This window comes from Antrostomus carolinensis, unplaced genomic scaffold, assembly GCF_000700745.2.
Source record: "Antrostomus carolinensis isolate BGI_N321 unplaced genomic scaffold, ASM70074v2 scaffold13561, whole genome shotgun sequence".
NCBI classification, from domain to species: domain Eukaryota; kingdom Metazoa; phylum Chordata; class Aves; order Caprimulgiformes; family Caprimulgidae; genus Antrostomus; species Antrostomus carolinensis.
Window position 1 is genome coordinate 11,699 of NW_010296364.1, and position 15,786 is coordinate 27,484.

At 50.7% G+C, this 15,786-nt stretch overlaps 2 protein-coding genes across 5 annotated transcripts in view; both read left to right on the forward strand.

Annotated features, from left to right (window-relative positions):
* Nucleotides 1–3,190, forward strand: part of NONO (non-POU domain containing octamer binding) — a 14,888-nt gene extending 11,698 nt beyond the window's left edge. For 3 of the 4 annotated variants that reach the window (XM_010178260.1, XM_010178258.1, XM_029087539.1), the window contains exon 10: nt 2,118–3,190. In XM_010178260.1, the coding sequence (XP_010176562.1) occupies nt 2,118–2,255 (138 nt within the window). In that variant the 3' untranslated portion in view covers nt 2,256–3,190. The remainder of the gene's footprint in view (nt 1–2,117) is intronic. The other variant, XM_010178259.2, reaches the window with a different exon arrangement.
* A 5,692-nt stretch (nt 3,191–8,882) lies between these two features.
* Nucleotides 8,883–15,582, forward strand: LOC104532927 (cysteine and histidine-rich domain-containing protein 1). Its single transcript, XM_010178261.2, has 11 exons — nt 8,883–9,046; nt 9,276–9,325; nt 9,423–9,479; nt 10,064–10,212; nt 10,363–10,475; nt 10,621–10,679; nt 11,620–11,690; nt 11,926–12,028; nt 13,391–13,510; nt 13,949–14,011; nt 15,334–15,582. The coding sequence occupies exons 1-11, from the start codon at nt 8,983–8,985 to the stop codon at nt 15,580–15,582; spliced, it is 1,098 nt and encodes a 365-aa protein (XP_010176563.1). The 5' UTR covers nt 8,883–8,982.
* Nucleotides 15,583–15,786: the final 204 nt, after the last annotated feature.

The following is a 15,786-nucleotide window of genomic DNA, read 5'->3' on the forward strand; positions in this document are numbered from 1 at the left end:
AGTAGTTGGTAATTTTCAGGAGATTGGGCCAAGTCTAATAACTACTTACTTTACTTCCAAGATAGCTCGTGCTAAAACATATGTTAGAAAGATCTTAGCAGTAATATATGGTTATCTTTGAAATGGCATAATGGGAAGCACTTTGGTAAATGAGAGTGTTTTGGGAGTAGATTCTTGCAGCCAAGCTTTCAGTAATGTTCTGTCTGTCACCAGTTTTAAAAACAATTATCTCCCGTGCTAATAAGCTGAGTATGGTAATAGTGAGTATGCTCAAATAAGTTCAGCTAATTTGTTTAGGAGGAGAAGAGCAAAGAATCAGTGGAAGTTTTGCTTATTTATATGCATTTTTAAAATTTTTTTATATTTAATTTCATTTTAAACTTTACTGCAGAGCTTTACAATAGACCATGGCTTCTGTGGCATCTGTTACTCCTCTCTGTCATACAGAGGATCGATCCTCTCACAGTGTCAGCACTTCCAGTCAGCAGCAGAAACAGCAGCAGTCGTAGTCACGTTTGACCTGGAAGTTCATCTTCATTTAGCAGTTTATATCAATTGGTCTAATAAACAATTTTCCTGCAAACCTTCCTACTTAGACTTGATTTATCACTGCTACATCATGGACATTTTTTTTGTCATAAAGAACAGTTTTATTTGGCTGTAAGCTTTTGAACTGAAGTGGTGGGGACAGGGGAGCAGCTGAGGTTAAGGGAGTGCGTACTGCACAAGGAAATTAAGGGGGCAGATGAACAGAGGAATGGAAAAGGGAGGTGAGTTCAGATCAGTATGATGAAATAATGCCATTTAGACCAAAAAGCAATAAGCTGTTACTCTAATGGCCAGAAATATGTATAGTCTTTTGGAAACTATTTATCCTGGCCCTGTGCTTGGTTGTAAGAGTTACTGGGCCCATGTATTCCAGCTTTTTATTCAAGTAGGGAGCAGTTACTTAGCACACTTGCTCCAACTCCTTGGAGTGATTACAGTGTCCTTCCCTATGATGTGTCCTACGGGAGAAGTTCATGAGTACTCAGAATTTGTCATCTGTAGGGAAGGAAAAAAGGTAGGAGTGCTGTGTTACTGCTAGTGCCTCCTCTGCACTGCCAGCAAAGTGAGCATTGAGAGTGCCTGGGACCTCCCCATTGACAATTTTACTGAAGTTTGGGTCTGTGTTCTGTAGAACCAGGCAATACCACGGAGTCACCTCCAGTACTAGTGCCATTTCTGATGTCCATGTACACATCACTGCTGTAACCCTGTGGACGAAGAATAAATAGAATGCAGGAGTCTGGTGTAAAGCAGCTCTGCTCTACATAGTCATTTAGCCCCAGTCCAGGGAGAAGGAAGAAGCAGTGGTTGCCTCCAGTGCCTTCCCCAAAGGAAGTGCCATGTCCACCATGAGGACATTCAGGCAGTGGAACAGGTTGCCCAGAGAGGTAGTGCAGTCTTCATCCTTGGATGTTTACAAGACCTAACTGAATAAAGCTGTGACTAACCTAGTCTGACCTTATAGCTGATGCTGCTTTGAGCAGGAAGTTGGACTAGAGACCTCCTGAGGTACCTTCCAATCTGAGTTATCCTTTGATCATCTTCTCCTTGCTGGAAGGAAGAGGCTGTGCGATAGCACTAACCCAGCTGGGAGAGGGAGAGCCAAAGGAATAGAAGTAACAGGACACAATCAGGGCACAAGACTAGCATTGCAGGCTTATTTTGGAATTGGAGTGTTGTGTACACCTGGATTGTGATAGTGCTGCAGTGTCAGTGCACTGCTCATCATCTGCATTCTGTTTGGGTGAACAAATATGGTGGAAATGCCAAGTTCTCCTTTCCCAGACTGCATTACTCATGTGCTCCACAGCAGGGCACTAGGCTGTGAGATAGTGCAAACTCTGTATTCTCGCATGCTTGACTTCATGTTATGTGGGGAGAGAGACTTGGTCCTGCAATGGTTGAGTTTTGGGGCTTTGGGGATGTTTTTGGTGGGGTGAAGGTTTGTAGAAGGTCAAGTGGAACTATGAAATCCTGGTAGAATTTGAGTGCACTCAGATGGCTTTTAACTGCCCTTTGTTGATCCTTGTTTTTCTTCCTGCCTCTTCTGCGTTTGTCCTCATTCCAAGACTCCACCACCGCCTGCAGATCGCTTTGGCCAGGGCGGCGCGATGGAAGGCCTCGGAGCAATGGGAGGGAACCCACCTGCCTTCAACAGAGGAAATCCAGGGGGTGACTTTGGCCCTAACAAGCGTCGCAGATACTAACAGGATTAAGCTACCCCCTGCACACACCCCAAAAAGGAAAGGAATCTTGGCAGGCCGTACAGGGTTCAACTCGGGGGGGAGAGGGGGATATTAAAAATAGTTAATTAGGGCCTGTTTTGGTAAAGCCACTCTAGGACAAGGGGAGTGCGGGCTGACTGGTAAAGGTTTTAGAAATTTTCATGTGGTGCATTCCTATAATTTCAATGTGAAGAATGGATTCTGGGAGGCTGCTGTGGTTGTTCAGTGTAACGGTAAAATCTGGCAAGGACCCTAATGCCTTGACCATTCCAGGTTTCCTATTTGCAGCCAAGAGTCCTGAGACTAAACTAGATAAAATTGCGGTATGTCTTGGCATTTTTTTTTTTAGCGTAGTGTACCTTGTTTAAGAGCACAGGGAAGTCTCTGGAGAACTAGGGCAGCATCTGGGTACTTTGCAGCTCCCATGATTCTGTAAATTTCTATAGCTCCAAATGATCCGTCATGTAGTGAAGTGGGGGAGATTTTATGTTTGTTTCCTTTTTTTTTTTTTTTTTTTTTTTTTTTTTTTTCCTTTCCTCTTTATCTTGTAGCTATTCTTTTTATCTGGACCATCTGTTCCTTTAAAGTAGTTGACCGTCATGTGCAGCCTGAATGGCTGGGAGGCTCTTGTTTGGATGGATTTTTTGATAACGTGTTGTATCGCTGTTTATTTTTACTGGTAGTAAAGTACAATCTATTGGTCAAAGATACTGTATCTCATGCTGAAGATTTAACTGAAACAAATGTTTGTATAATCTTAACCTTGCCTGTCTTTTGTGTAGAAGTACTACAAGATTTTTTTTCATTTAGTGTAAACTGTTTGAACACAAAGCTGTAATTGTCCCACTAACAAGTTTGAGTTTGTCTGAGGAATGTTACAGGAATGCATTATTAAAGTGGATTTTAAGCCTTTTTTATCTAGTGTGTTGTCTCTTCTGTTTTTTGAATAAAAATGTGTACATATGGACTGAAGTAAATCAAGATCCAAATTAAGGCACAGAGTTGTTCCTGCATAGCTCTAGAGAGCGAGTGTTCAACCCCTGAATTTCCCAACAGTTCTCCTTGTCACAGAATGAGTTTTATTTGTGTGTGGGATCGAGACCTTAAACTTCAGCATTTCGGAATACAGTAAGGGAGCTCCTGCTGCACCAAGGATGTGTCTGTGTTGTGGATGCAGGGAAGTGAGACACAAGACTTGTTCATGTGGAGCTCAATTTGTGTCTCATCTGCCCCGTACACAGTTGTCTGTGTCTCTGGCTGGGTTGCAGAGCTCCGAACTGTGCTGGGGCAGCAAGGGGAGGACTCAGAACTGTCAGTGGACACGGTAACACTTTTATCTTGTGTAATATGTGGGGGAATCTGTCAGGAGAGGAGCATTCTGTGAGTTGTTTTCTCCCACTGAAGCTCTCGAGACAGACTGGGGAGGGGGAAGCTTAGGGAGAAATGTATGTGGGAAAGGGAGAAAATTACAGCCTAAGAGTGTAAGGAGCTGCCTTACAGACGTGAAATAATAGGGAAGTTAAAAACATACTCATGTGCCTGATGTTACCAAGGCAATAACTTAAAAAAAAAAAAATGAGGGTTTGGTCCTGTAGGTACTCTGTAAGTGGGGAAAGATGAAATAATCTCTCTGGCAGTTTTATTGGTTTACCTCTGTCATTTGATGGTTTATAATTAGCCTGGAATGGGATGATTGATAAGAAGCTGTATTGAAAAGAGGTGCGGCAGCTGATGCTCTTGTTTCTTTTGCTTCCTTTGCTTTGCTTTGTTTTCCACATTTGAAGCATCAGCACTGGTATCTGGCTTGCTGAGGTGATACAGGACTTAATGGTGATTATTGGGGGGATTGTGACTTACCTGTAGGTACAGTGTGAAGAGTTTGGTGATGTTTTTCACCTGGCACATTTGCTGGGATATCTAATGTTGCAAAACCTCAAATAAATTAGTGGGAATGCTGATTAGCTTTTCTGTTGCCCTGTGGAGAGGATGAATCTGTCCTTGTGGCCTGTGTCTGGACCATGACTGGCAGACACAATGCCGTGGGTGTTTTGTAAGTATGTTAATTCCAAAGTGTAAAATATTAGGAGAAGAAACTGTAAAGTTGCACTCGGGTATCTGTATTGTCTCGTTCTCCTGCCCATTGTTCAGGTGACTGGCTTGTTAGTGAGCAGTCAAAAGAAATCTTCTCTGCCTTAGGGAAATGCTAGAGCTCCAATGTTCAGCAGTTCTCTGCTGCTGCCTCGGTCCTATTCAAGTGTAAGATAAGGCAGAAATTACTGCCTTTCCCCGGAGAAAAGGGTTCTAGTAACAGCTTGTGTAAAATCCTGGGGAAGGAGGGAGGTAGCACTGCTCAAAGTCCATCTAACAAGACCAGTAGGAGATGAAAATTGGAGATCCAGTCAACAAAGGAAGAAAACTCAAAGTACACTCTGGTGTCAATGCTAGAGGTAACTATTATCATTTGCTTTAAAGGAGGAGACAGAAAACCTGTGACCGAGGTTCTAGTCAGGAAATTGTAAAGCAAACCATGACTGAGGTTTTCAGAGGCAGGCAGCTGGGGGAAGTGGCACCAGGGACTGCTTGTAGTGCAGAAGCATTTCAGGCTGGGCACAGGAGAAGGCAAGGCTGCCTCACTGTAGCAGAGCACTTCCAGATGCTGGAGTCTGCTGGAGCACTTTGGTTTTGCTGTCAGTGTTTGTGCTGCTTGGATAAAAGGCAGCAAGTGCAGCTCCAGCGACTGGGCTCTGCACAGGTGCTGTTGTGATGTGCTGAGGTCCAGCCAGCCTGCAGGCAGGAAGGCTTCCTTCCCTCTCCATGCTTTTCCAGATCGCTGGCTACCCTGTATGTGCAGACTGATGAAGTATTTTGACTATCATGAAAAGACACCTTTGCCTTTTGCTGTCATATCTGATCAGCTTGTTTAAAATACACTTATGCTGTATCAGTTCATATCAGACCAAGGACTGATAAACAGTCTCCTTCTTATTACTTTGCTCCTAGTTTTAAACCCCCATAATTTGTGGGCTTCAGAAGTTACAACTTGTGCTTTATGCATCTTCCCCTGAAACAACAGTGACTGTATTTGCAAGAATCAAAGATAAACCTGAAAAATCTGACTACTACCTGGATAATTTTGTTGCATCAAAGCAGTAAACAAACATTTCCTTGTTTTACTGGCAGCGTGCATCTCGCTAGATGAGATCTGTCTATCATTTATCTTAGAAAACTACAAGTGGTAGGATATGTTAAACTACTTCTCCAGCGAGCTACCTTGGAGAGCTGAAAGAAGGAAGACATGATTCCCCGTGGCCTTGCTGGAAAGGAGCCATCATTCCCTCTTCTCTCTTGGTCACGGCTGGGTTACCTGCTTGTCTACCTGGTGAATCACCTGAGTGCCAGAGGTAGCCAAAAGGTGAGGAAGAAAGCGGAGCTCAGCCAGGCACAACCCTGCGTTTGGGGCATTTTCCCTCACTACAGCCTGGCCACTCTGCTCCACCCGAGCTCATAGTGACTGTGCTTTAAAGGCAACAGGACCCTCCAAAGGAAAACCTGTGAAGCCCCACGATCCCTGCCAGATCGGGCTGTGTCGGGGTTTTGATTACGGATGCCAGCTAGTGACAAAAAAACTGAGTCTTAGCAGTAGATTGAAATTTTTTTCTTTTTGGACAATTTCCTGTGGAGGAAATAGTCCAAAAAAGAAAACACATCCCCATTTCTGATGGTTTTCTGACCTTTTTCAAACCTGTTCTCTGAGCTGTTGAGTACAATTAGTGCAGATCTCTTGGACAGCAGCTGGTACGTAAGCCTGAGCAGTGCTGTCACAAGAGGGGTGCCTGGGCAGAACTTCTGCTGTGGAATTGCTCAGCACACATGGGGAAGATTTTCTTTCCCAAATAACTAAAACATGAATCCTGCCTGCTAGCTTTGGGTAGCATATATAGCAGTTATACGTATATCAGGGCTTTTCCTTCTCCTAACCAGCCTTTTGCATGGAGGAGCTACTCCATGCTTTGAAAATGTACACCCTTCCTGCTACCCTGGGCTCTGCAGAGAATCTTCAATGACCAAAGGGTTGGCAGTGACCTGGGTTTGTCTCCTTGGAGGCATCCAGGATGTTTTCCCCAGGACTCTGGGGGCTGTTTTACACTGACCCTGATCATTCAAGGGAAAACGTTGGGTTTGAGAATCATTTGGTCCTTTTTTTTTCCCTCCTTTTTGTTCTGTTATATATCAAATTAAGTGCCCATAAAACAAACAGGCTTTATTTTTAATTTTCAGATGGCCCATTCCTTCCAAGCTGTTTCAAAGGTGTTGGTCACAACTGTCCCTGCTCAGCCAGCTCACACAGTGACATCTGCTTTACTTGGAGCTCTGCCCTGGAGGAGGTATGGACTTAGCAACACAACCCTATGGCCCAAATACAACTGTCAGAAGACACAGCTTCAAACTAGACACCATGTGATGGATGCACAGTCCAGCACACTCTTTGCCATCACCTGAACCTCATCTCCTCTTTTTCCTAATTTTTAAAGCACCAGCTCTAGGAGGGTCTTGACTCTGCTGGTGGCCAACTGAGCAGTGCTGCTAGAGCTCATCTCTTTTTCATGATGGATGTCCCATGTCTGTCTCCAAGGATGTGCCCCCTCACCTTTTCCTCCCTGGGGAGTCTTCCCTTGGGCTGGGAGCTGCAGACACCCCAATTTCCCATATGTCACTGTGCTGTGTTCCCAGTAGGTTCTGTCTTTTGAGCCACCTTGTTCCCTGCAGACATCTGCAGTGGTGCAGCAGAGGAATGAAGGCAGAGCAGTGCTGCTGTGTGCTCTCAGCTGCCTGATGCTGCTCCTCGGGTGCTGAGGCGGCTCTGCTCAGCCACAGCCCTCCCCAGCTGTCTGCTGGTCCCTCTGTGATGGGCCTCCAGCCTCTGTGTGTGGGTCAGCCCACAGCATCCTCTTGGCATTTCACCCGAGGCGTGCAAGGTAACCTGAGCTCCAGATTCTCACTGGCACAGGGCTGGGGACAGCTGCAGCCTTGCTGACAGCTCATGGAAAGGACAAGGAGATCTGAAACCCTATAGCTCTCCTCAGCCCCCAGGATCACAAATTCCCCTATCACAGGGCTCTGCCCAGGTCCCAAGTGATCCCTCCCACCTGAGCAGACACACTAGATGCCAGCAGCGGTTTTTTTACCCACCTTTAAGACTGTTGGGTCAATTTTAGTGTCTTGAGGCACTGGAGTCCTTCAAGGGAGGTATCAGCTAGAAGCCAATGTAGCTCATGCTGGTGTGACAGTTCCCCAGCACTCTGTTTCCCTCCTAGCTTTTGGGTTGGATGTGGGTTTATACACAGGCTGCCCAAATGTAAGGAGGCCTGATGGTGACACGTGTCCTCCTTTGCAGCGGGGCCATCCTCCTTGCTAACAAGATGACAAGAAAAAGCCAGATGTTGCCACTGGTCAGGGCATCTCAAGGTGGGGACAGCAGAAATGAGCTAGAGATGGAGCAGCAGGGCAGTGTGAAATGAGTCTAGAGTCATCACCCTGGTAAGCTCCAGAATTTTGGCAAGGGTTCATCCTAACTCTGGACTTTGGAGATCCTCTCGGGGTGGCAGCAGATCCTGCAGGCTGTTGTAGGGGGGTTAACTAGGTTAAACAAACATTGTGGGACAGGGACGGGGTTATATCAGCCATGTGGGACCCATGTGGGTTCCCCTCCTGAGCAGACTCCCTGGGCAGCTGGTGCTTGCAGGATCTGCCCTTTGCTCTGTTTGATAGCGCCAAGAGCTTACATTGAACCCGGTTCCTGAGCAGAAACACTATCCAGGTGCTGTGTGCTCCAGCAGGTCAGGGCAACATACAGGAAACAGCTGTCTCTGCAAACAGGAACAACTAAAATAAAATCATATTTGTTTTAGATGCTTGTAGGAACTAAGTAAAACCTTTGATCTCAAGAGGGTTTCCTGTTTGTAGAGGAAAACCCTTGGGTCCCAGAATTTTGAGCAGGGAGTCTGAGTGAACCTCTCCTGGGTATGGGGGGCCCACGGAACATTTTGTGCTCTTCTGTGATGACAATGATCTTGCAGGGGGCAGGTTTCATCCCTGGGTTGCACAAGGCCCTGCATTGAAGGACGTCTTGGCCACATGCACAGCTTTAGTCTGCCGGTGCCTCTGTCTAGCAGATGGTTGTGCCTTTTGGGGCTGGGGGAGATCAGCACAGGTTTTGTCCTCGGACTCTGGGAAGTCTCTTCCCTTCTTTTGCAGGAAACTTTCAGCTGCTTCTATAAATGCTAAAGAAACGGAGAGCAGTTTAGGAGTCACAGGTTGCCATGAGCCAAGCACGAGCACTGGGGTAGCACTGATGCCTCCATGCCAGACACTGGCAGGATGGCAGCTGCTGGGAGGTCCTCTGCCCACTCCAGTGCGGAGCCACCCCGCAGCACCCATTCCTTCTGTCAGGGGAAGGGGCAGGACAGAAATGCCTCTGGAGATAACACAGGCGCTGGGTCCCGTCAGCTGCTGAGCTGCTATGTCCATCTTTAGCCTGCTCTCCAGTTACAAGTCACCTCCTCCAGCTGCCTCCAAAGATAGGCAAAGCCACCTCCCAGCTCCTGGGCTGGAAACCACCGTGGGGACACAGAGGGGAGATCACGGGCAGGGACAAGATTGATGGGATTGTAGTGGAAGGACTGAAGGACGCTGTGAGTACGCCTGAGCTATGGCGTTGCTGTGCTACAACAAGGGCTGCGGGCAGAGGTTTGATCCTGAGCACAACACCAAGGGTAAGTGGGCTCGTCTGCCTTGCACCAGGGTGAGCGGGAACGTGTGCTGCTTTCCTGGTCTGTGGCCTCAGCCACCGTGCCATGGCCTGAGCTGCCAAGCAGGGCTGAGCCAAGCCCAGCACAGGCAACCTGCATGGCAGGAGCTGGGTCAGGAGCTGCCGGGGGTCACAGGTGGCTCATGGGCAGGATTGTTCCTCCTGAAAGGTTCTGCTTGATTTTCCCTTTTCAGATTCTTGCCTGTATCACCCGGGCATCCCCATCTTCCATGATGCCCTGAAGGTGAGTGGGCAGGAGCTGGGGCTGCAGCTGCATGGAGGGATCTTGTTCCCAGCAGGATTCCCCACACCTGACCAGTGTGTTGTCTCTTGGTGCCTAGGGCTGGTCTTGTTGCAAGAAATGCACAACAGACTTCTCTGAGTTCCTCTCCATAAAGGTAAGTGACCCACCAGCCTAAATACACCCACAGCTCCTCCGTCCTCTCCTCCTTGCCCCTCCCCTGCCCTGTCCCATCCCCATCCCACACCAAGGCTGCTCCCTTCGCCCCGCTGCCCAGGGATTTCCCATCTGCTCCCAAGAAGCCTTGAAGCAAGGGTGCTGCTCCTAGCACGTGGGCAGGCACTCCTGGAGAAAGGTGCTGGAAGGGGCTGGGATCCCCCTCCAGGATCCTGTGGGATGAACACAAATGCCCCAAGAGCCAGCACAGCCGCGAATGTCTGAGCAGTCCTGGGGGAGAGAAGGACACAGCAGAGGCCCAGGGACACGGGGGAGACTCTTGCTGCCCTACAGCTGCCAGGCTGGGGTGAACAGAACTGAGACCTGTCTGCCATGGCCCCAGTGAGGCTGACACATTGTCTTGTCCCTGGGAATCCCTGCAGACACAGCCCCTGCCCTGGTGTAGGGGCAGAGCCCATCCCTGCAGGACACAGAGCCACCAGAGCATGGAAACTCGCAGGGTTTGGGAGCAGCTGCCAGGTTAGGGAGGGCAAAGCAGGCATCAGGCTTGCCTCTACTGCTCAGGGATGCACAAAGGGGTTTCACAGCAAGGAGAAGCCCCCTGAGCCTTCCAGCCAAGAGGAGACCTCAGACAAGCTGAAGGCCAAACCAGCGGAGGAGTTTATCATCCAAGGACCAAAATCAGCTGAGAAGATGCTGCGGGAAAGACCAAGGTGAGACAGGTTTAACTAACAGCATTGCCCCACTGTGCTGCTGCTTCTGCATGTGTCCTGCCCTGCTGCTTCCTCAGGAGAAGGAAGCACTTAACACACTTAAATTGCAAAAAACGACCCCACTTGGCTTTTGCTGTTGCTGTTTCCCAGCTCTGATGAGCCAAGACAACTGCTGCCAATTAAAGTATCCAGCTCTCTGGAGCAGGCATTGGAGAAACTGAACCTGTCCTCCAAGGATGAGGCACCTGAGGGCAGTTGTGCAGGTAGTGACACGCCAGTGGACAGCAGCGGGGTTGCTGGTGGCAAGTTCAGTGTGGGGTTCAGCGCAGGATGGCGGGTGCTGTGTGCTCAGCCACCTGCAGACGTGGGTGCCTTGTGCCCTGGGATGAAGCTGTGTTGTTCTTGCAGGGAAGGCAGCTGCCCAGGTGAGAGCTGGCACCACCTGCAAGAACGCAGCCTGCAAGGCAGTGAGTACCCAGCAGGATCCCATCCGTGTACTGTCTGTGCCACATGGCCTGGAGCATCTCAGGTCCGGCTCAGGAGCTCATCCCCCAGCTGCCACTGGGTGCAGGGCAGGGTGCTGGGTGGGTGGGAGGTGGCAATGCCCATCAGCTCCATGTGCTCCTGCTCATCCTGTCCCTGGAGCTGCTGCCTCTTTCACCTCCCAGCCACATTCCTGCAAGAGGCTTCCAGATTCCCGGATTGGTGGTACATTTGCATTTCACTGCTGCTAATTGCTGCCAATGAGATATGGCCCATATTCAGGATATGGGCACATAAGTAAAATGCATGTGGAATAATTCCCACCTGCGAGTAAGGAGTGCAGAACAGCCCACTCTCTATCTTTGCCCCAGCCTGCCTTGTGTAGGCGTGTGCTGGAGGGGCTGAGCTGCAGGAGGGACTGCACGCTTGGAAAGCAGCAGAGAGAGAGGAGCGAGCAGGGAGCAGAAGGTGGGAGGTGGATGAGGACATGAGACTGACGTGTTCTGGGAAGGAGGGGAAGAGACAGGATGGATGAATGGCCCCTTGCACCTCGGAGTGAGTTTCTGTGGTGTTCAAACATGACCACTGTGCTGGTGCTGCCCACCAGCCTTGTGCTGGGACCAGGCTGTGTGTGGGAGAGGGCATACGGAAGGGCTGCTGCCAGGGCTGCGGGGGTAACACCGGGGTCCCAGCGAGGCCAGGGTGACTGTCCTGCCAGCAGGGAGCAGGGACCAGTGCTGGGCTGCCGGCTGGGCACAGTGTCAGAGTAAGTCCTCAGAGATGCTGGACCTGGTGAAAGGGTGATGTTAGGCAGAATGCTGTGCCCTGTGCAGGGATGGGCAGTGCTGGGCAGATGCCTGGCTGTGCCATGCTGTACTGTGCCACAGAGACAGCTGAAACTTTCCCCTGCTTCTCGCTCCACAGATCTACCAGGGCCCAGAGAGCAACACAGAGGTCTGTACCTTCCATCCTGGCGTTCCTGTCTTCCATGAGGGGTAAGAAACAAACCTTTCCCAGGAAGCAAACTGACCCTGCTGAGGCTGAAAGTGCCACTTCACAAGGCAGTGTGCCCTCAGCAGCACAGCTGGTGCAGATGTGGGTGACACCCGCCACCCCGGGTGATGGGCAGGCAGGAGGAGCTGCTGGTTCTGAGCCCCTCTGCCCCACCACCCTGACACCCACTGCAGTCCCCTCTCCTGCTCCCCGCTCAGGTCACCTTGCTCTCCCCAGGATGAAGTACTGGAGCTGCTGCAGAGTCAAAACGACAGAGTTCAGCGCCTTCCTGGAGCAGCCAGGCTGCAGCAGCGGGCGGCACTGCTGGACGGGAAAGGGGGTAAGGGGGCTCTTGGTGGGGGAAATTCGCGTGAGCACAGTGTCATTACTGGCACCCGAGGAGCGCTCCTTCCCTTGCTCTGCATTCACACAGGTTTCTATATTTAATTATCTTCATTTTCATAATTGCCAACAGATGAATGCACAGGGTTTGAACGCCTAATCTTCAGTGCAGGGTTTAAATGCCTGATCTTCACCCAGCTGCTGTTTAAAATGCTGCTCCTGCATTCATGAAACATATCAGCTCTCACACCCAATGGGCAGATGTGCAATAGGAAGCTGAACAAGGCAGGAGGTGTCCCCTGGGCATGGCGTAGCCAGCACTGCAGGCTGCTGCACAGGGACAGGCAGCTGAGCATGGGAAAAGCCCTGCAAAAAACCCCCAAAAGTTCTGACAGATGACTGAATTTGGTTTTAATGAAGCTTTCTCTCTGCAACTGCTTCCCAGGAGGGACCTCATCGAGATAGGAACATGGTGTTGTGGCAGAGCAATGGGGAGAAGATCCTAATTCCCAATATTGTGTGTGTGCGTGCAAGTTTCCCCAGGAAAGCTCTTGGCTGGAAACAGGCTTGAGCTGATAAAGTTACACCAAAGTGGCCCAGGATATCCCTGAAAGTGCATCATCTTCCTCCAAGTCAACACTGCTCTGAGCAACCCGCGCTGAGCCCAGGCTGTTCTTTGTCCTGAGGCAGAAAATGTAGAGTGGATGTAAAGGAGGCTGCAGTGAATGAACTGTGATGTGGTGCGGATGCTTTGCACTAATTGTCATCTGAGCTTGGGGCTGGGATTCCTCCTGGTGTGTTTCTTTGGCTGGCAATGCCGAGGGCTGCACAGGGTCTGTCTCCTGCTGATGCTCAGAAATGCCTGGTGGGTCCAAAGCTGACTGTGGCACAGCCGAGGTGAGGGTCCTGTGGGAGAAAGGTGAAACGTGGCCAGTTTGGGCTCATTTATTTCCCAAATTTAGCATGGTAGCATGATCCATGTCCAGCAACAGCCCCTGCACTGCCCTCCAGACTGAGTTCCCTGACTGCACAGCACCTATGAAATTGGGTATAGCAGAGTGACTCTGGAACAAGAAAGGGATATCTCTAGTCTTAACACATCCTTCTGGAGCCTAGGCACAGCACAGACGCCCCATGTTGCATGGGACAGCCTGGCAGGGTCTGCCCATCTCTGCATGAACCACCTCCCCTCAAAAACCTGCACAAAAGGCAGGGTTTGATCTTGCTCAGCTGCTGCTGACCTCAGCCAGTGCTCTGCGAAGGAGACATGCAAAGGAGCATCTTCCAGCACAGCCATCCCTTCTCTTTGGGGTGTGCTTGGGCTAGATGCTGTGCTGTGATGGGTTCCCCTCCCCAGCAGGACAAGAAGGCAGTGTCCTGCCGGCACGACTGGCACCAAACCAACAGCCAGGTGGTGGTGACGGTCTATGCCAAGAACGCGCTGCCTGCCCTCAGCAGCGTGAAAGCCAACCGCACTGTGGTGAGTGGGGTGGCAGATCTGGGCTGGGGTTGTGTGCTTTCACGGTACCTGATTTTGATGAGCCAACAGCCGGGAGCTGGATGGGTGCCTGGTGCTCTATGATGGCCTGTTTGGTCTGTTGCTGCAGCTGGGTTTGGCACTGCCAACCTGCTGTCCCCACGATGAGAGCCTGGGGGCTTCGCTGCTGCAGCAGCATCTGCCTGGCCACTCTGGCTCAGTGGCTTTGCTGGCCTTGAATCCCTCAGCTGGTGGCAGAGGTGAACCTGATATGCTCTGAAGGGGGTGAAATGCTCCCGGGTGCTGAGGGCATCACTGAACTGTTACACTGGAGCAGGACATGGGATGCGTTATGATGCTGGAAGGCAGCTGCACTGTCTGGGGGAAGAGCTCTGGCATGGCTGTGCTACCCACTCAGATAATTCTCTGTTGATCTTTCAGCTTGAGAGTCACATCATCTTTGAAGGCGGTAAGATTTTTGAGGCAGAACTGGATCTCTGGGGGGTAAGATCCTGTTTACTTTGATTTCCCTATTCCAGTAGTCTGCATGGGGCTGGGCTGCAATGCTAAGAGGCAGCCTGTGCTCTGGGAGAAGCATTTGCAACCCCAAACACAGTCTCCCAGTGAGGAAAATTATTCTCTGCGTAGTCAGGATTCTCAGACTTTTGAAAAAGCAGCAAAATGGTTGTTGCTGCAATTGCTGCACGGTCCTTCCTGTGCACAAAGCATGAGGCAGACTTTGCCTGTATTATTGCATAGAAATACTGTGGCCCCCGGGACACTGTGTCTTCCCCACTGGCACATCTGTGGAACAAACAGCCATTTCATAGTCCCTCCCTTGGTGTGATTCACAGCCAGCTCTCAAAGCCTTGCAGAGAACACAGGTCCACTACAGCTGTTGCAGCAGAGAGGACTCATTTATCTCCAGAGCTCCAGTTTTCTATAGCAGCAAAGGCTGATGGGGAAATTAGGTTTTTCTCTATTGATCCCATAGTGGTAACAACCCCTGGGAGTCACACCAGGACTGTGTCTGGGCTCTGTGTCTGGGCTTGGTGCCTGTCTGACCACTCTGCACTACCTGAGGCACCCTGGCTACTCTCTTTTAATTGCTGCCACAGTGCTAGCTTGCTCCTGTTGGGATCATCTGGGAGCCAGGTTGCCCAGGTACTGGCATTTATAGCCATCTCTGCAATGAAATGCTTTAGGCATTGTGAGGAGGTCTGTTTCGGAGGCTGCTGGTGGCTGTGCTAATTGATCCTGGACTAAGAGCAGAGCTGGATGTTGCTGCTGGCTCTGTAGGTGTTCTGGGTTTGGTCCCAGACTGCCCCAAAGGGTCTCTGGCCCAGCAGGTCCCTGTCTCCCCCTGCAATCCTGCTGTGCAGCAGTGTGAGCAGAGAGATCGCTCTCTCCTTCCTAAGCTGGTTGCTGGCTGGGGAGGAGCAGTGAAACCCAGGAATTTGCATGTGCATTTCTTACCTTTATTTCTGGTGCTGCTGCCTGCCCCGTGGGCAGCAGAGCGTGCTGCCGGCTGTGGGCACGGCCGTGTCTCAGCACAGCTCACTGCCCTGGGCTGTACGGCAGCCGCACACGTGGCTGCGGCTGCCCGAGCTCTCCTGAGCTCTGTACCAGCACTGCCGTGCTGCTGACATGTAACACCGTGAAGCTCAGCCAGAGCCCAGGTTTCATCTTGCTCTGTCTCCTGGCACACGAGGAGAGGAGATGTCTCCTCTCTCCTCCTCTGGCAGGGCTCTGCTGGTAATGGGAAGGATGAGCGTGTGCTGCCTGCCCGTCTCTGCCCAGTTCACTGCACCTTCCCCTCTTTCTAGGTCATTGAAATAGAGAAGAGCTTTGTGAGCATGGTCCCTACCAAGGTGGAGATCGTGCTTTGCAAAGCCAGCCCTGGCTCCTGGGCCAGGCTGGAGCTCCCCCAAAGCAGGTCAAGCTCCCATGGCGAGCAGGAGGAGGCTGCCAATGCAGAGGAACCTGGGCCAGCGCAGGAGGAGGACTCGGATGACAGCTTGAGCTGGTCGGAGGAGGAAGACGAGGAGCTGGAGATGGGAACACCGGGCAACTGAAGTCAAGTGCTTTGGTGGCTGAGCCGTGCTGGCTCCTGAGCTGCCAGGGACCTTGGCACCAGCTCCAGGAGAGCAAGAGCCAGCCCAGAGCTGCGCCAGGCTCCAGCACGCCCTCTCCCCCGGTCAGAAGGGACAAGCAATAAAAACCCAGAGCAAAGGTTGGACTGACATTGCTGACAGGCGCTTCGGGAACGGCTGAACCCC

Excerpts from the sequence above, each read along its gene's own strand:
- LOC104532927 (XM_010178261.2), top strand. The coding sequence starts at position 8,983 with ATGGCGTTGCTGTGCTACAACAAGGGCTGCGGGCAGAGGTTTGATCCT. Across the intron at positions 10,680-11,619 it reads AGAACGCAGCCTGCAAGGCA|ATCTACCAGGGCCCAGAGAG; the intron begins GTGAGTACCCAG and ends CTCGCTCCACAG. Across the intron at positions 14,012-15,333 it reads CAGAACTGGATCTCTGGGGG|GTCATTGAAATAGAGAAGAG; the intron begins GTAAGATCCTGT and ends CCCTCTTTCTAG.